Source organism: Schistocerca gregaria, chromosome 1, assembly GCF_023897955.1.
Source record: "Schistocerca gregaria isolate iqSchGreg1 chromosome 1, iqSchGreg1.2, whole genome shotgun sequence".
In the NCBI taxonomy this organism is placed as follows: domain Eukaryota; kingdom Metazoa; phylum Arthropoda; class Insecta; order Orthoptera; family Acrididae; genus Schistocerca; species Schistocerca gregaria.
In genome coordinates, this window is record NC_064920.1 from 507943754 (window position 1) to 507963230 (window position 19477).

General features: G+C 41.9%; 1 protein-coding gene across 3 annotated transcripts in view; it reads right to left on the minus strand.

Moving 5' to 3' along the window:
• Positions 1-10511: 10511 nt before the first annotated feature.
• Positions 10512-19477, minus strand: part of LOC126354467 (E3 ubiquitin-protein ligase RNF185-like) — a 65856-nt gene continuing 56890 nt past the window's right edge. For all 3 annotated transcript variants that reach the window (XM_050004177.1, XM_050004169.1, XM_050004186.1), the window contains one exon: positions 10512-11267. In XM_050004177.1, coding sequence (XP_049860134.1) covers positions 11170-11267 — 98 coding nt within the window. In that variant the 3' untranslated portion in view covers positions 10512-11169. The remainder of the gene's footprint in view (positions 11268-19477) is intronic.

Sequence of the window (19477 nt, forward strand, 5' to 3'; positions counted from 1 at the left end):
TATTCCTAGCTTACTTTACATTCCTATTTCCAGTCATATTCAGTGATGGCAGCCTTGTGATCACTGATTCCCTGTACTACACTAACCAAGTCAAATATTTGGGGGCTGTTGGTGACTAATGCCTTGCCTTCTAAGACATTTTGAACAATTTCTTGTATAAGTCTCCCAGTCTACAGCTGGTAGTCTGAAATCTCCACTTCATACTATAGCAAGAGCACAAAATTCAGGCAAAATCTTCTCCCAGTTTTCCTTCCAATCTTCAGCCACTACTTCTACTGAGGTAAGGTGTCTGTAACAGCATCTGATGACCATCTTTAACCTTCCTTAACACTTATCTTTACCCAAATTATTTTGCATTTGAAATCTGTACTAAGCTCACTAGATGTTACTGTATTTGTTACAGCTACAATCATGCCTCCATCACCAACTTTCAACCAATCTTTGCTAGATACATTCCAACTGGAATTTAGAATTTAATTGCTATTGACACCTCGTTTCAGCCAGCTTTCTGACCTTATTACCACACTGGCACTGCTACTGTTTATAAGTCAGACTAGTTCTGGGTCTTTCCACAGAGACTGCTTAGGTTAATTAATATTATATTGACATTTTATTTCTTTGATCAGTCATGATGAACACTACTCTCTTTAAATAATGCGGATAACATTCTTCCCTGTTTGAAATTATAACAAACCATATCGGGCCTCTGGAGTGATTTCTCTACCCTAAAAACCCACATGTGCACATCACACATGCTCTGCTATCCTAGCAGCCACTTCCTGTGTGCAGTCAAGCCTGATCTATTAAGGGGACCTGAACAATTCTTCTTTGATACCAGTGGTTGTGAAATCTGCATCCAAGTTTGTCACAGAATTGTCTGAGCCTCTGGTTTAAGCCTTCCACTTGTGTCCAAAGCAGAGGACTTGCTGCTGCAAAATGCTAGTTATGCTTCCATCCCACACCGAATGAACCATCTGCCTGTAGGAACCAAGGGTGGTCTCTGAATCCAGGTGGCAGGTGTCATTTGTGCTGAAATGCAGCCAAGTGCTACCACTGTTCTCAATCGCTGCAAGTGGAGCCTTCTCCATGTCTCGGAAGTGAACCCTGACTAGCAAAACACAGTAGACATTGGCCTTCCTTCCAGGCCAGCTCCTACTTCCCTAAATGGCTCCATAACTTGCCGAATGCTGGAATTCCCAATGACAAACAACCCCATCCTCTGGACTTTTACAGACCTTTCTGGAAGATCCCAACAGATGAGATATACTGTGCTAGCTCAAATGTACACGGTGATTACAATTAAAGTTAAAATTTCAAAATGTAGAAATAACACTACTGGTCAGAATCACATCAAATTGCAACTGCATGTTATCGGAGTAAATGAAACCACCTGTCATGCAGACAACTCATTGAACACGACTTTTCCTCCTTTCGCGTCTGTGATGTTCGCCATGACTGTCTCAATGCAGGATCACGCACTACTTGTAAAGCCGTATTACAAGAATGATGACTGAGCACACATTACTCTGCAGAAGTTCTGGACACTGAAGGGTTTGAAAAAAGGCATTGGTCCGATGAATGCCATGGGTCTGGGGAAAATGATTAAGAAATTCGAAAAGACAGGTTCTTTCGGTGTGCAACCTGGTGGTGGTGGTGGGGGGTAAGGAATGAATTGATTTGACGTCAGTGGAAGCAGTGGCCACAGCAATGCAGGACATGAGTTGTGGTGTACAAACTTGTAGTGCACACAGAATTGCCCGAATATTAGACATACTCATGAGCACGGTGCATAGAATCCAACAAAACATCCTTCTTCGCTATTCATTCAGAATTACCCATGTGCACAAGTTGCTTCCTGTTAACCTGCCAGCAAGAGACCTTGGATTTAGAATTTCTTGCTTGCATGGAAGTGGACAATGATTGGCCATGGAAGATTTTGTGGACAGACAAAGCCCACTTCCATCTGACAGGTTATGTCAATACACACACTTGTTGAATATGGGCAACGGAAAATTCACACACAAATCAACTATAAACTTCATCCTGAGTGTGGCGCAGGTTTTTGGCATCATCTATCATAGGGCCTTTTTTTTTTTAAGAGACAGGTGCTTTCGGTCCCGTTACCTGTACTGCCACTGGTAAGCTCTGCGAGTGTCTTTTGCGCAAGATCATTCCAGCTCTCCAACAGTGTGGATGGGACCATTTTTATGCAAGATGGCGCACCTCCGCACATCACAAATCCAGTTAAGCAGCTGCTGAGGCGCCATTTCGGAAATGCTAGTATTATCAGCCACCATTTTCCTACAACCTGGACATCCTGATCACCTGACCTTAATCAGTGTGATATCTGGCTGTGGGGCTGTATGAAAGATGATGTGTTCAGTGTTCTGACTGCAAACTTAGCTGCACTGAAGGCATGCATTGCACAACACATTCTGAATGTGACCCCAGAAACACTTTTATCAATTGTGGGACATGCTGTTTCACAGTTCAACTTATTGCAGAAAATGGTGGACAACATATTGAACATTTTGTGCCAGCCACACAGAAATTAACAATCCAATTTGATTTTGGTTGATGCTTTTTATGCTGTGTTTGGCCTTAGGACAAATAGAAACTGATTTTTCCCATCCAATATGATATGACCTTGCCCTGGTGTATGGGCTTACGTAAGTAACATCCATGCACACTGAGTACTACTGTTTGTTTAATGTCAAACGTACACCTTGGACATTGTTGTATCATTCATTTGTCATTTGTAGTTGACCAATATTAAATTATTATGCTTAAAGTGCCATCTATTCCTACATTTTGTAACTATTAATTTTTCTTCTGCCACATGTTTTCCCCTTCTCCGATAACATTCCGTTGCAATTTGACCTCATTCTGACCAGTGGTGTTATTTCTACAGTGTGTTGAAAGTTTAACCTTAATTATAATCACCTTGTACTTACAGCAGTGGACAGCACCTCAAATCTGTTTCAAAGGTGTAAAGGGACAGCTGTGCAGCCAGTACCCATCTTCTGTCCAGAGATGTGTGACCTCACCACTGTTTGCCATTCACTGCAGGTGGGTGTTGACCAGCCGGACAAGAAAATCTAAAGGTGCTGCAACATAATGGATCCTGTTGTTGTTGTTGTCTTCAGTCCTGAGACTGGTTTGATGCAGCTCTCCATGCTACTCTATCCTGTGCAAGCTGCTTCATCTCCCAGTACCTACTGCAACCTACATCCTTCTGAATCTGCTTAGTGTACTCATCTCTCGGTCTCCCTCTACGATTTTTACCCTCCACGCTGCCCTCCAATGCTAAATTTGTGATCCCTTGATGCCTCAAAACATGTCCTACCAACCGATCCCTTCTTCTAGTCAAGTTGTGCCACAAACTTCTCTTCTCCCCAATCCTATTCAATACCTCCTCATTAGTTACGTGGATCCTAGGTAATGCAATAAGCTCCAAGAATTTGAAAGTGTCCTTCTCAGGTGTCCATGTCACCACAGAAGTTCGAAGCCTGTCAACCATGGCCAATGCTGCTTTCAGCAGTTTAGAGTCACCTGCACTTGTATACAATAGGTGCAACCCTATCCATCTTTAATCAATGTTCATCTATACTACAAGGAATACAACACTAACCCAAGTAGTCACTGGACACAATCAAAGTGCTGCTGTTATGCTACTTTTGGTTTTTGTTATAATCTGAAGCAAGCTTATGCAATACAAATGTGCTACTCTTTAGGCAAAAATGTGAAACTTAGAATAAATTAGCACACAGTAGTCAGCACAGTAAAACACAGAGATAAAATTCGCTTCTATGCAGAAGCACATGAAAACAAAAACTAAACTAGTCCTGTGAATAAACAGATTCTCCTGCTGCCCTTGGTGCATCTGCCCAGCTCCATGTTAGCAGCTACACTTACCACTACTGCCGCCATACTCTCCATTCTAAGAACGCAAAAAACAACTGGGGTTCACCCATTAACAAAGAAAAGGTCATTAGAGGTAGGTACATTATAGTCACTTATCATGCAGGAAGATTTGCAGTTGCAAGCAAAAGTGCAGATCGTTTTACTTTTATAGACTGACAATTATTAACAACACTTTTCTTTGATACATACTCCTTTGCTGAAGCAAATGACTATTGAAGTAAGTAGCTGACTGGTCTTAAACGGTTGTTTCACCTTTGAGTACTTGATACATTGAGTGGGTACGCGATCTAACTTTTACTCTGCGGTGAAACAAAGCATTTAAGGACACTCAGCCACTCCCCTTTTTCCTCTCAAATGAAGGCTGGGCAATCCCACTCAACATTGGATGTTTTCCTGAAAAATTCACATACTTATGCACAGCAACAAATTATATATTTGGTATGCCATCAGTAGTACCACATCTGTGGCATAGTGCTTTCTTTTTGTAGATCACAGTTGCCTGTCCATGATGATGATGATGATGATGATGATGATGATGATGATGATGATGATTTTGGCTGCAGGGTGGTCATCATCATGTCCATCAGTGCTCTGATGAAAAGTCAGCATGCCATTCTTTTTTTTTTTGGGGGGGGGGGGGGGGAGGAGATGGAGTGTAAAATGGCAGTCTCCACTTGAGTAGTAGTTTATAATGCATTGAAGGTCACCTCCCATCTGCAGCACCTTAGGGACAAGGTCTGATAGAACCCATATAACAAATGGTCAAATGGTGTCAGTGTTGGCACAGATGGTGAGCAGATCTCCTGCCAAACCAGGAACTATCCTAATGCCAGTATATAAGATACACACAGTCAAAATAGGTTGAACTGAAAGTGGCACATCACACACTTCACAGAGAGGTGGACCCTCCTGCCAGAGGAGGAAACCGTGTGTTAAAGAGCAGTGTCCTATGTGCAGTCTAGTGAGCAGTACTTTCTGCCACTGGTGAGGGTGGCATTGAGTCTGCCATTTCTGTGTGGTCAAATTGAGCGACTACAGTTTGTTTTCCCACTACCTCCAACCACTCAGTTTCCTACTGAACCATGATTCATCTGTCAGATAGTGACATGATGGTGGAGAAGGTTAGGGCACATCGATGTACACCACCTTTTGGACATGTTTCTTCAGCCACTTTGCTAAGTTCCAGGTATCTAACAAAGGACCAGACCATCTCCTCCCACAGTGTTGGAGCCAATGTAAGGACACTGTAATGGATAAGTTGAACTGACAGGTCACATGAGAAATCTCATACTGGGATGTTTGTGAATCCACTCCAGTGGCATCACAATTCCACATCATCATTTGTAAACTGTTCCAGAAAATATACTTTGAAACCCATATCAGAGAAAACAGCTGAGCAACTGAGGGCTTCTCTTGCTAGGATAAATCTGTATAAGCAATGATAAAGTTGTAGTACCTACTTAAAATTGAAAAAAAGGGGACTTAAAAAAAATGTAATATGGAGTACGAGTATTCTCGTTCTTCATACAGCTTAAAATCACTTTGGGCCTTTGAAGACACCAAAGCGGCATTCTTTTCCATCCCTGGCAGCGTAATCAGAGATCTGATGTATTCAGATCCTTGAGACAGTCTGTAGCAAGTATTTCAAATAGCTTGATAATATGGGGACAATTCATGAACAGCTGCTCAAAGCTGCAGTCAATTGCCCCACTAAATGCCAACAAATGAGGCAACCCTGAGATTTCCAGGTCCTGTCAAGCCAGATGATGACACCATCGAATCCAGAGTGGTGGTTCAACAGCCTCTGAACTGGGCTGGTCCAAAAGGCTCCAGGCAATGCCTGAATGTCCTCATAATGGAGAGCATATAACGTCTTAAAGTAGGAAATATGGACTGATCTGTACACCACACTCACACAGACTAATTCTGATCCATCAAATGCCCCATAAAACTGCAGGAGGCGTGACCAGTCAGCTTCACCAGCCTTTCTGCTGAGCTATTTCAAAATATTCAACAATTTGGAGACCTTGGTTTGCAGGTCTCTGAGTCAAACAGTGGGTCCAAAAAGCACAAATTGTCCTGAAAATGTAAAATATTGTTTTCCATTGTCAGCTCTGGTGGGTTAAAACTTCGATTAGCACAGTTAAAGTTTACATATGTAGTTCTCTCTAGTGAGACATAAAACCAGTTTTATTGGCCCAAGATTCCAACCTTCAGATGTCAGCTGTAGTTGCCCTGTTGTGTAAGAAGATTGGAGGAAGAACAGAAGATTCCAAACTCATGCACAGAGCATTTAACAGGGCTCCTAACAGTGGAGGACATGTCACTAACAGTGATTGCAAACAGTGTGATACTGAGTATACTGCCTTGGGGGAACCCATTCTCCTGAACACAGCAGTCAGACAAGGCATTATCAAAGCGATACTGAAAGCACCGGTCCGAGAGCAATGATTGGATAAGAAGTGGAAGACATCGACATAGTCCTCACTCACGAAGCTGGCAAAGGATGTACCTCCGAGTGGTGTCGTGCGCTTTTTCATTGTCACAAAACACACCAACCAAATGGTTATGGTGTAATATGGTACCCTGTTTCGCTGTCTCCAGTAGAATAAAGTTGTCAAGGGAGGAACAGTACTGCCTGGAACCACAATCGGGATAGTATAGATTGTGGTAGTATAGGCGGACCTCAGCATTCGAGGAGCCAGTTGAGAATGTGATTGACCATGCGCTCGAGTGTGTTACCAACACAACTGGTCCCATTCCACTACAGTAACTGTTAGGGTCAGAATGATCCTTGCCTGGTTTCCATAAATGAATTAATATTGCCTCCTTCCAAGTCATGGGGTACTGTTCATCAAACCAAATATCAATGAAACAAGATAGAAGCTTTTTGCCTTAGGCTCCAGGGCACAGATGACAGATCATGGCTTAATGAATCTGATCCGATCCTGGAGCAGTTTGTCTGGCCATGGATGCAGCTGAGTCCAGTTCGCAGATGGACAATGAAAGATTTTGGCATCTGGGGTGATTGCTAGACTATGGAATGGAATCTGAGGCAACTTGTTGGACCATAAGATGATATGGTCCCCTATCTCCTGGGCACGGTCCTGTTGTTCGAAGATGGCCTGCTGACTGTATTGCTACCAATTTACACTTTGAACCATTCATCTTCATGGTCTCCTGTCAACCAATGTCAAAGTCAGCAAACAAATCCACACTAGACAGTGAGCACTGAACTATGGCCAGTTTCTACTAAACTGAGTCTACAATAGCTGGGACGCAAAAACATACGTCAAACATATGGTCAATAATCACCATAGCACATTCTGTGCAATGAAGTCATCCATCTGAAGGAATGGGCAGGGAAGAGCCTAGAAGAGACCTCTCAGTGCATCTACATCCAACAGATCTTGAGGAGGAATATAAAAAGAGCATACCATTATTTCATCTGGTGTGGGCACTTTCACTGCAGCTGCTTGTATGGCTGTGGTAAGATGGACAGATGAGTAAAATGTGGTACTCCCTTGATGCACATGTGTAGGTGACTTTGAAATGAGTTCATTGTAAGTGTATGGAGAACTTTCTTTGCTGGACCATGGGTCCAAATGTGATTGGTATCTATTTACGTTCCACTGCAATAGGGAAGTCCCTTTGCGAACCACTGACTAGTGATGGTTGTCCTTGTCCATCTCCCTTGTTAGTGGAGATTTACCTGAGAGGTCAGGGGATCACAGTGATTGCCTAGGTCTCTGGTTCCTCCACGCGTGCATCAGTGTCCTCGACAGTAAAGTCTCCACTGGAAAGAGAGACTGCACTCTGTTCCACTTTCTTTGATTCTGAATGACTTTTTGTGTGAAGTTTTTTCTTGCTCATAATAATAGTTGCTTTCATTGGCAGAGGGGATGGTTCAGTGGGTTCTGGTGCTGTGCAGTGGTACATGGCTGAGGTTCCAAGTCTGTCACTGAAAGTTACCAACTGATTTCAGGTTCAAGTGAAACTTTTCACCCACAGGTACACTGACAAATACACATTCTCATACTTGAATTTGTGGTCTGTTTTTGTGTGGAGCCACTATTCTTGGCAACTAGCTTTCTTAGGGCCAATGCAAAAGAAGTAGTACGCATAAGAGGTTTTATTGCTTTGAGACCATTTTTAACTTCACCATATGTTATGCATCTAGTAACTTTCTACTCCAGGATTTCCCTTCCCTCATTATAAACTACACACTTACTGCTCCATACTGAATGATCCCTGGAAAAGTTTATACATTTCAGAGGAAGTGTACAAGAGTTGTCCGATTCATTAGTTAAGCCTCCACAATTTTCACATATAACCCTCCCATTACATGCCATAGTGGTGCAACCAAACCTTCAGACATCTTAAGTACTGCAATGGGTTGGGAACAAATGGTTGGTTCTCAAGACGGATGTAGCCTGCAAGAATATGTTCAAGTAATTCCAGAGTGTTTAATGTTAGAATAAACATTGCAGTTTATTCCAATGTGCCGTGACAGTCTTCATACAGCTTTTTAATTCTGTGATGCCCATATTCATCCAATCTTCATGTAACTCCTGAGGGTCCAGTTCCACAATATCAGAGCAGGTAATCTTGCCTTTACAGAAGTTAAGGGTGTTTGTAACTAAGCCACAACAGTGTTGTCACCTAAGAACTTGAATCCCAGAAGCACAGAGACTTGGTTTGACATGGCAGTTCGAACTATAAGTGTTCAATTACAAAGTCGTTTAACACTTTTTAAGCCAGCAACACTCTCCAACGCATTGTGAATATAGAAAGGTTTCCTCTGCTCTCTTGATTATAATGGAAGTGTAAGGCCTGTTACAATAATTCTGAGATTACTTCAAACGCAGACCGAACAAGTGAGCTCTCTTTGTTGAGTGGGTGCAGGTACTACCTGATGCTACACCTGTTCAATCAGGAATATATGTTAACTGAGGTCACTCCATAAGAATCTGAAAAGGCACTAGTGCAGGTGTTGAATCAGGCAGTGCCCCAGGTGATTGAGCAAGTTTTATACAACTTAAACACACAAACAGACACACAAAATTTCAAGCTTTTGCAACCGGTGGTTGTTTCGTCAGGAAAGATGAAAGGATGTGGGTTTTAAGGGAGAGGGTAAGGAGTCTTTCCAATCCCGGGAGCGGACACACACACACACATATCCATCCGCACATACACAGACACAAGCAGACATTTGTAAAGGCAAAGAGTTTGGGCAGAGATGTCAGTCAAGGCGGAAGTACAGAGGCAAAGAAGTTGTTGAAAGACAGGTGAGGTATGGGGGCAGCAACTTGAAATTAGCGGAGGTTGAGTCCTGGTGGGTAACGGGAAGAGAGGATGTACTGAAGGGCAAGTTCCCATCTCCGTAGTTCTGACAGGTTGGTGTTAGTGGGAAGTATCCATATACCCCGGACAGTGTAACACTATGCCAAGATGTGTTGGCCGTGCACCAAGGCATGTTTAGCCACGGGGTGATCCTCATTACCAACAAACACTGTCTACCTATGTCCATTCATACAGATGGACAGTTTGTTGCTGGTCATTCCCACATAGAAAGCTTCACAGTTTAGGCAGGTCAGTTGGTAAATCACGTGGGTGCTTTCACACGTGGCTCTGCCTTTGATCGTGTACACCTTCTGGGTTACAGGACTGGAGTAGGTGGCAGTGGGAGGATGCATGGGACAGGTTTTACACTGGGGGCGGTTACAAGGGTAGGAGCCAGAGGGTAGGGAAGGTGGTTTGGGGATTTCATGGGGATGAACCAAGAGGTTACGAAGGTTAGGTGGACAGCGGAAAGACACTCTTGGTGGAGTGGGGAGGATTTCATGAAGGATGGATCTCATTTCAGGGCAGGATTTGAGGAAGTCGTAACCCTGCTGGAGAGCCACATTCAGAGTCTGATCCAGTCCCGGAAAATATCCTGTCACAAATAGGGCACTTTTGGGGTTCTTCTGTGGGAGGTTTTGGGTTTGAGGGAATGAGGAAGTAGCTCTGGTAAGGACACAAAAAAGGTTATTGTCTAACTTTCATTGTGTATAAGAAAGCATACGCTACAATGACTTTTGATGGAGGACTAATTGTGAAATAAATCTTCTAAAATTGGCCAATACATTATATACCCTTGGATTTACTATGTGACAGTAAGAAAAATATAAAGACTTTTTTGTGAAAGTTGTGTATGCATTAACTTGAATAAAGAAACTTAGTGCAATGAAGCATGGCATCTGACATTTATGATTACTATAAGCAGTATCATCAAACTACAGAGCTATCCAAGCTAGAATATTAATTGAAAATATTATCTTAAAAGGTTGTGTAAGTAGAGCTGGGCTGGGGGACGAGCTTTTCACTAATAATAAAGAAGGTCTCAGTTAAAATATTAGTAACTACTCCATACATTTACGGAATACTAACTGAACAGCCCTGTATATATTTTACATGAATGTGATGTCTGCAATGCAAGTGCAAATATTTGGCACAAATATATTTCAGATTTATCTTTCTGCATAACCAATCCATTGACTTAGTCTGGTAGCAAGGCATAAAATATGAAGGTAATGGAGGCCCAATTTAAAATTCAAATATATAATATTCACAATTTATGAAGGGTTACAAATTATATAATACTGAACACCACTCGATAATCTACAAATAATAAACGCAACATCAACAAAATAAATGGCTGCCCTTAATGAAGCTTAGGATTCTAATAGCACAATGGATTGCAACTTCATTATTAGTAAAAATAATTATTTCACTTACTATGGAAAACAAAGAACAATTTTCTTTACAATGCCATTCTGTTTTTTATGCCTTGCATATATATATATGGTAACCTACTATTAAATGATGTATCTTCTTTCAACAAAAAGCTGCTTGAGACAAAATTTTGCATATTCCCAGCCATTTATTGCTAATGCTAATATTATAAAACACTGTATTTATATGCACCTTATTTATATACACCTGAAAAGATGATATGAAAAATCAAGCAATTCAGTTACAAAGAATATTTATCTATCTATGTCGTGACAATATACATAATAATATATAAGATACATAATAAGAAAAATGTTATACCACCACATATACATTCAGCATTTGACAATTGATAACAATAAAAGTGCTTCATATTTCTCTTTATACATATATAAATATTTGAAAAAATTTAAACAACTTTTACAGAAGGCTCTCGCGAAGTGGTTTCTGTGATCATGAGTGCTGATATTATGCCATCAACAGCCAACATATGAAAATGATTGCAACCCAAAGGAATACTTTCGACAGAAACTGCTCCTCTTCAAACTGGGGTGTTCCACGAGGAGCTAGAAAATACAAAGGAACAAATGCAATTACAACTAAAAATTTACAGCTTTACTACATGCATTAAGACAACTACACAAATATTTACCCAATTTTACTTTACTTTATTAATGTCTCTGAATGAAATGCTAATGAGTTTTCTAATGCCACAGTAATTCCTACTAAAAAGAATTCACACGTATCATCTTCCTGATAGATGAAAAGTGTGTGCTCAGACAAGGATTCAGGTTCAGGTCTCAGCCTGTCAAGCAATTTTAATGTGTCACAAAATTTATGAAGTGCACATTCCAAGGCACAGTGGTCTATGAAGAGTTACAATTTTGATACTTTTTTTCCAAGTTATCCCCCCCCCCCCCTTTTTAGGGGGAAGATGGTGGCACTCTCATGCTATTATCTTCGTAAATCCATCTCTCTGTCAGATTTTGTTCAATTTCACTGAAATTTTGCACATTATGTAAGTATCCAATATGCTTTAAATAATTTTTACAGAATTGTTAGTAGAATTTTAATGCTGTGAGAGAATTGTGAATCTTTTGTTACATTATTATTTTAAGTAACACTTTTTCGTTATTTCCAGGCAAATTTTTTTATGGTAAAGTAATCTAAAATAATAAATGTACAATTAAGTACAGTAACATTTTGGTAAATTATTTCTATTATTTTCTATGATATTTTGGATTTTAAAATTTTTAAAGGACACATTTTCCATACAATATCAATCATAAAATTGAGTATAATGTCCAGATTAAAATTTTCTTCCTCTTAAATATTGCTTCCATGTAAAAGAATAGGTGTACCAAATTTAAACAAAATCCTCCCAATAATTTCCGATGTATGTGTTCTTGAAAGGCGAAAAAGTTAAGTTGCAGAAAGATCATTTTAAAGTTTGGACGAAGTATTTAAAATTTTTAAAATCATACCTTAGCTGAAACTACCCATGTCCATATTCCAGTTCATCATCATCATCATCATCCTCTGTAGCTCTTTTAACTCCTCTGCTCCTTTGCCTAACAATTTTTTCTATATTCTCTACTGAAATCTCCAGCTTCACATCCATTGCTCATCGATGATCCGCAGTATCTGCTCAGTGAAGACTCTAGGTGTAAAGCCTAACTTGCTGAAGGTGTGAGTCTTGCCACATTCCCATCATTAAACACTGCTGCAGCTTCCAAAGCAGAAATCTTCACTACCAAATAGGAAACAGACACAGTCTTTGGACATCTCTTCAAAATAAACTTTGCATTGAAACTTTCATTTTGGTTCTCCATTTTGCCATGCACACGTTTTTCTAGCAGTTCTGGTGAAGCCAGCCCTTGTAAAGTTGGTTTAATAGTGATTGCAACCTCCAAGGGATAATTATTTTTATGGCTGTAAGCTTCCCCATTTTCCTTGCTTTTCAGAAATTTGCTTCATTAACTAGAACACAGGCCATGTTGCGGTATAGTGTCTCTTGACAAGTAATTAAATCAAATAGCACATACTACCTTCATCATGCTTTGTGAGCTTATTGGCATTCTGTTTCTTTGCCTGCATCATTACGTTTCTTGTGCAAGGAACATGCTGAACAATATTTAGACACAGTCTGTAAGTCTACCACTTTTCCAGTGTAATTAGCGTTGACTGTTTAAACTCCATGCAGTGAAGTATGCTCCCCTTCCGGAACCATCACAGGAAACAGCTATATCTATGACATTAGTTGCATCACAGTTTTCTTGAATTGTTCCCTGGATTGCCATTTTCATGCTCTCTTCACTTACTTCTGCAACTGCAATGAGGAGAGTAGTGTACATTGCAGTAAATTTTGGGGGACAACCAGGCACATTAATAACACCACATAAAAGGTTTATACCATCTGTTCCAATACTTATACATCTTCGCCCATAAGTAAATCTCATATTGGCTTCATACATTCTATTACTGGCCTCTGATGTCTTTAATGGTGTGTCGGCATCACAGTTTTGATATAAAATGTGCTATGTGCATACCAAACTTTCTCTCTTTCCACCATCCACAAAAAGAGCACTTGCAGGTTTTTTTAAGTGCCTCTGCCCACAATTCTGAAACCTGTATTTCTGCCATGATTTGTTTCTTCTGACACATTACTTTTCCCAGGTTTTTGTTTGGATGCACTTCATCAGTTATTCACTTTATATAGGAAATATATATAGACTTTCAATATTTTTTAATACTTTACCAGGCCCTTTGCACTGTAAAAAATGATCAATATATTTAACTTCACACAAAGAATGACACAATAAATCCAATTTCACTCGAATTCCACTGCTTACGGCTTTAATTATTTTTTTAACACAATCTGTAGTTAAAAAAAGGAATAATAATCTACTTGGGGGAGGGGGGGCTCCAGAGAGAGAGAGAGAGAGAGAGAGAGAGAGAGAGAGAGAGAGAGAGAGAGAGAGAGAGAGAGAGAGAGATTGGTTGCTTAAAAGTTAATGGTGAGTTCGTTAAGTTCCATACTCAAGAAAATTCTTCTGCAGTTAATGAGGTCTGCCAGAAATTTGGATGAATTATAAAAGTGATGTAGGCGTGGTAAAATTGATGTCCTAAAAGCAATATTGGTGCTACAGCTGAGAAATAACTGGAAGAGAAGTAAAAGTTCATGATCTGGGCTAGTACATAGTTCAAGGCAGCAAGAGAAGCCCTACCCAAGTGACCCCCATGCAAAGCCAATTTTGGGTGAAGACAGTTACAGAGTGAAGATTGCCTTCTGGCAGGGAGATTCGTAAAGCCCTGTTTATACCAAAGCGAACATGAGTGTGCACAGGTGAACGTGCATTCGCTTGCAATGTGCATCCCATATTCACAATGTAATGTCTGTTGATGTGCTGGGGTATTATGTATAGACAATGTCAACTGGCAATACTTTTATGATGAGGATTAGGATCCCACAAACACCTGTGGGGTCTGTACTCTTCAACTAAAAGGAGAACAGTACCATCTAGCCACTCCTTCGTTCCGAAATCACTCAACAAAATACTGTATCACAGCAGTTTGCATGAAAAAAACATTACACTGTGGAAAAGCAAGTGTTTATTATCGAAGATTGTGCCGAATCGGTGAGGACGTGAACTTCTTTTCATAGTTTGTCCGGAAACCAAGAACAACTGAATCACAAGTGAACACATGCGAATGCAACCTGCACACAATCCAATGTCATGCACATAGCGTTCACACCAGAGTGAATGTGCATTCATTTGTGTGTGCTTTGGTGTAAACAGTGCTTCAGAGTAAAAGTGAGAAGTTAAAAATGTAATTGATATCTGTTGGACTGACAACAATAAAATAAGGTGAGAGAAGTAATCAGGCCAGTGGGTAGATGGGGCAAGGCAACTGTCCCAAGGGCTTTACACACGATGAGGGCCATCCTTCTCACAGTTTTGTCCCCCCCCCCCCCCCCCCCCCTCTAACAGTGAAAGTGATGACGAGGGAAATAGCATCCACTATTCATCAGAGTGCTACCCCTAAAACACAAAATAAGGTATAGCAGGAACAAATAGGCTCAATGCATCCCCAGACAGTTAAAACAGAGTAAAAAGAGGAGCAGTTGGAAAAGGAAGTAGCGTCAATGGTCTGCCAGACACAGCATGTATTGAAAGATGCCCCAACCCCAACCATCCTCCTGTCCCTGAACCAAAAATAATTTCAAATGCTATATCTGAGCATAAAAACAACTTCCACAGAGAAAATGGAGAACAAGTTCCCCACCTGCTCTGGTGTAATGAAAGTGCTGGCATAAAGATGAAGAAAACAGGAGCAGAGAAGGCTGCAAGATGGCATCAGCCAATAGCCTGCTGACTGGGACCACACCATGACAAGAGCAGCCTCCTGACGAAGAGAATATAAGTACCGCTCCTGCAAACCTTGGCGGGACAGTAGTAGACAGGCACTACAAGACCCAGCATTAGAAGAAGTCACAGAAGAGTGCCATCCCAACTGTTATACTGAGACTTCTGCCATACATCAATCGCTTACATGGACATTGTATATAGCAAAGGATATTGATTATTTGCATCTGGCCTATTGCTTGTTTCATGTTGTTCTAAAGCAAAGTTAAGCATTGTCCATCCACTTTATTGTAATAAAAAGCATTAATGTGATTTTCTTGAACTGTCGTATCGATCCAAGTCCCACACACTGTTCCTGCGTTGTTGCTTGGCTCATTAAATCCTTCCTAACAGCCTTACGATCGAATTACCCATCTCTGATTGTCACCCCTCCTTCCACAATGGCCTCCACCTATTCAGATTCCAGCAATCCTAAGCCCTCACCAACATAGTCCTGCTAAACCATATCAACCAAGCCCAATCCTCCTTGAAGTACCTTCTCTCCATCCCCAAAATTCTCCTGCTATGTAATCCCAAATTCCTGGAACCCATAACACACAGTGAAACTCTTGCCCTGCAGGAACTTGAGCAATATGCACAACCTGCAGGAACTTGAGCAACATGCACACCACCACCTCAAAAAGCTCTCCATCCTGCTCACTTCCTATTCCAACCTCAGAGTATCACTGCCCACCACCTCTATAACAACTGCCAAACCTCCCCCAAGTCCCCTCACAGCTGACAAACCGTGTCTCGCAGACCTACTACACTTACCCCACCCTCCAAAACTCCATCCCACCATCACACAGAACCCAGAACCTCCAGAAGCCTTAGTCTCACAGAAAAATCAGTCCTTTCCAAAGGCCTCACTTTTTGTCCCACTCCCAAATTCAATCATGCAGGACTAGTCAAAGACCTTCTCTCAGTTCCTACAGTGGAAAAACTTTTTCGCCACCAACCCGACCAACCAGACTCAACCAAAGACCAACACTGAACCTTGCATAACACAGTGCACTCCTTTATCCAAACCAACAACCTCCTAGTCGCCATGACCAACTATATCCTCAATCGCAAATACTTCTCCATTCAAGGCATTAACTACAAACGGATATGGGCACCTGCATAGCACCATCCTATGCCAAACTATTCATGGGCCACCTAGGGGAATTCTTCCTAAAATCTCAGAATCCTAAAACCCTCACCTGGTTCAGATTTATTGATGACGTCTTTGCTATCAGGACTGAAGGTGAGGACACCTTACTCACATTCCTCAAGAACCTCAACTTCTTCCCCATTTGTTTCACCTGGTCCTACTCAACCCAACAAGCCACCTTCCAAGATGCTGACCTCCACATCAGTACCTCCGTCCATATTAAACCTACTACTCACCAGCAATACCTCCACTTTGACAGCTGCCACCCATTCTATACCAACAAGTCCCTTTCATACATCCTAGCCAACTTTGGTCATCGCATCTGCAGTGACGAGCAGTCCCTCTCAAAATATAACGAGGGTCTCACTGAAGCTTTCACTGGCCGTAATTATCCTCCCAACCTTGTACAAAAAACAAATCTCCCATGCCTTATCTTTCCAGACCCCCACCACCTACAAAAGTCCCACAGTCGGGCCACAGAAGAACATTCCCCTCATAACTCAGCACCATCTGGGACTGGAGCAACTGAATTACTTTCTCCGCCAGGGTTTAGATTACCTCTAGCCGTGCCCTGAAATGAGAAATGTCCTGCCCACTATCCTTCCCACCCCTTCTACAGTGGTATTCGGCTGTCCACCGAACCTACACAATATATTCGGCCATCCTTACACAACCCCTGCTCCCAAACCCTTGCCTCATGGCTCATACTCCTGTAATAGACCTAGTGCACTGCCCCACACATCTTCCTACCACTACCTACTCCAGCCCAGTCACTATCATCATCTATCCCATCAAAGGCAAGGTTACATGTGGAACCAGTCATGTGATATACAAGCAAAGCTACAACCACTGTGCTGCATTCTATATAGGCATGACTATCAAAAAGCTGTCTGTCCACATGAATGGCCACCGACAAATTGTTGCCAAAAAAGAAGTGGACCACCCTGTTGTTGAACATGCTGCCAAACATGATATCCCTCATCCCAACGAGTGCTTCACAGCCTGTGCCATATGGATCCTTCCCACCACCACCACCAGATTTTCTGAATTGCGCAGGTGGGAACTTTCCCTGCAATACATCCTATGTTCCCGTAACCCTCCCGGCCTCAACCTTCGTTGGTCACTGTCCTCACCCATCCAGCCCCCTCCCTGCTCCCATTCCAGCACTACACAGCTATCATTTCACCGCTACACCTAGTCTTTTAATTTCTCTCCTTTCTGCTACCCCCCCCCCACCCCTTCCCAACCTTCTCTCCTACCCTCCGTCTAAACTGCAGCACTTCACTGTCCGCCACCACCACCATACATCCCTCACCCTCCTTGCCCTAGCCTTCTCCTTACCCCCACCAAGTCGCCACTCCCCTCATGCACTGGTGCTGCTGCTCATATTGTGGTTTCAGCTGTCTCAGACTGCAGATATGTATGCAAGTTGCATTTACTTGAGTGTGTGTGTGTGGCACGTATGTGTATGTGTGTCTATTGCTGACGAAGTCCTCAATGGCTGAAAGCTATAATTGTGTGAATCTTTTTGTTGTGCCTATCGCAACTCAGCATCTCTCCTATATGGTGAGTAGCAACTTTCCTTCTCTAATATTGTTACATTCCATCTTGGATATTCTATTGTTTGATATATTCAGATCCTTGAGACCGCCAGCAACACCTATCCCGAATGTCTGATTCCCGAACAGCCACTCAAAGTTGGGGTGGGCTGCTGCACTAATTGTCATTAACTGAGGCAATGCTGAAATTTTCAAGGCTTGTTGGGCCAGAAACAGGTGCCACCAAATCCAGAGTGCTGGTTCACCAGCCTCTGCACACTAACTCTGAACTGGGCTGATCCACAATGCTCCAGTCGATATCCAAATTCCTCATGGTGGACCGCGTCTAACATCTTGAAGGAAAAAATATGGGCTAATCCATAAACCACACTACTGTAATCTGACAAACACCCTCTAAAACTGCAGGAGGCATGATTTGTTAGCTCCACTAGTCTTTTCACTTTGGCATATCAAATTATTCAACGATTTTAAACCCTCACCTGCAGGTCTTTCAGGAGCCAGGTTAATTTCGAGTCAAATAGTAGGTCCCCGAATGTTATCCTCAAAATGTAAAATACTGCCCCCACTGTGAGCTCTGGTTGGCTAAAACTTCAACAAGCATGGTTAAAACTGACACACGTAGTCTCCTCTCATGAGAACCTAAAACCAGTTTTACTGGCTGGCCAAACTTCCATTCTCCAGATGGTCAACTGTAACTGCCTCAGTGTTATCGTAAAACCAAAAGAACAGAAGAAGATTGTTAAGTCATCCACAAACAAAGATCCACGATCATTGTAGAGGGCTCCTGACAGTGCAGGAGATGCCACTGATAGCCGTTGTAAATAGTGTGGCATTAGGTACACTGCCTTGGGGGACTCCATTCTCCTGAACACAGACCAGGCATCACCAATGAGATATTGAAAGCAATAGTCCTTGAAGAAGGTGTGAGTAAGACATGGCAGATGTTGACTTAGTACTGGTTTATGAAATTGGCAAAGCATGTTGTAGCTCCAAGTGGTGTCATACTCGTTTTCAAGGACAAAAAACACACCTTCCAAAACATGCAGTAACTGGGGAACAAAAATAAAGGTCAATGGCTGAAAATGACCCTTTAGTTGTAGAAAAGTGTTATTTGACCAGAGTTCAAAAGGCAGATATTATCTGGACAGATGAAATGCTTGATAAATTCAACCACTGGAGCAAATGGTAACTGAGGCTGACAGCACATTGGTGCACTGAAGCCACCCATGAGGAAGAATGCATGAGGGAGTGCCCAGAAGAGTTCTAGGTGGAGAAGGAGTTTAGTGGTTAACATCCTGTCAGCAATGAGGTCATTAGAGATGAAGCACAAGTTTGGAGCTGGGAAGGACGGAGAAGGAAATTGGCCATGCCATTTGCCTTAAGCGATTTAGGGAAATTGTGAAATAACCAAATCTGGATGGCAGGACACAATTTTGAACTGTTGTCGTCCTGAATGTGAGTCCAGTATGCTAACCACAGTATGACCTCATTTGCTCAGAAGAGTATCGTCAGTGCAACTACATCAAACGGATTATAATGTAGAAGACATAAAGAACACACTGTGATTTTCACTGGTGTGAAAAATTATACTGCAACTGCTTGTATGGCCACGGTAAGAGCAGAGAGGGAGAGGAGTCTCATCTGTCACTGATGGAAAC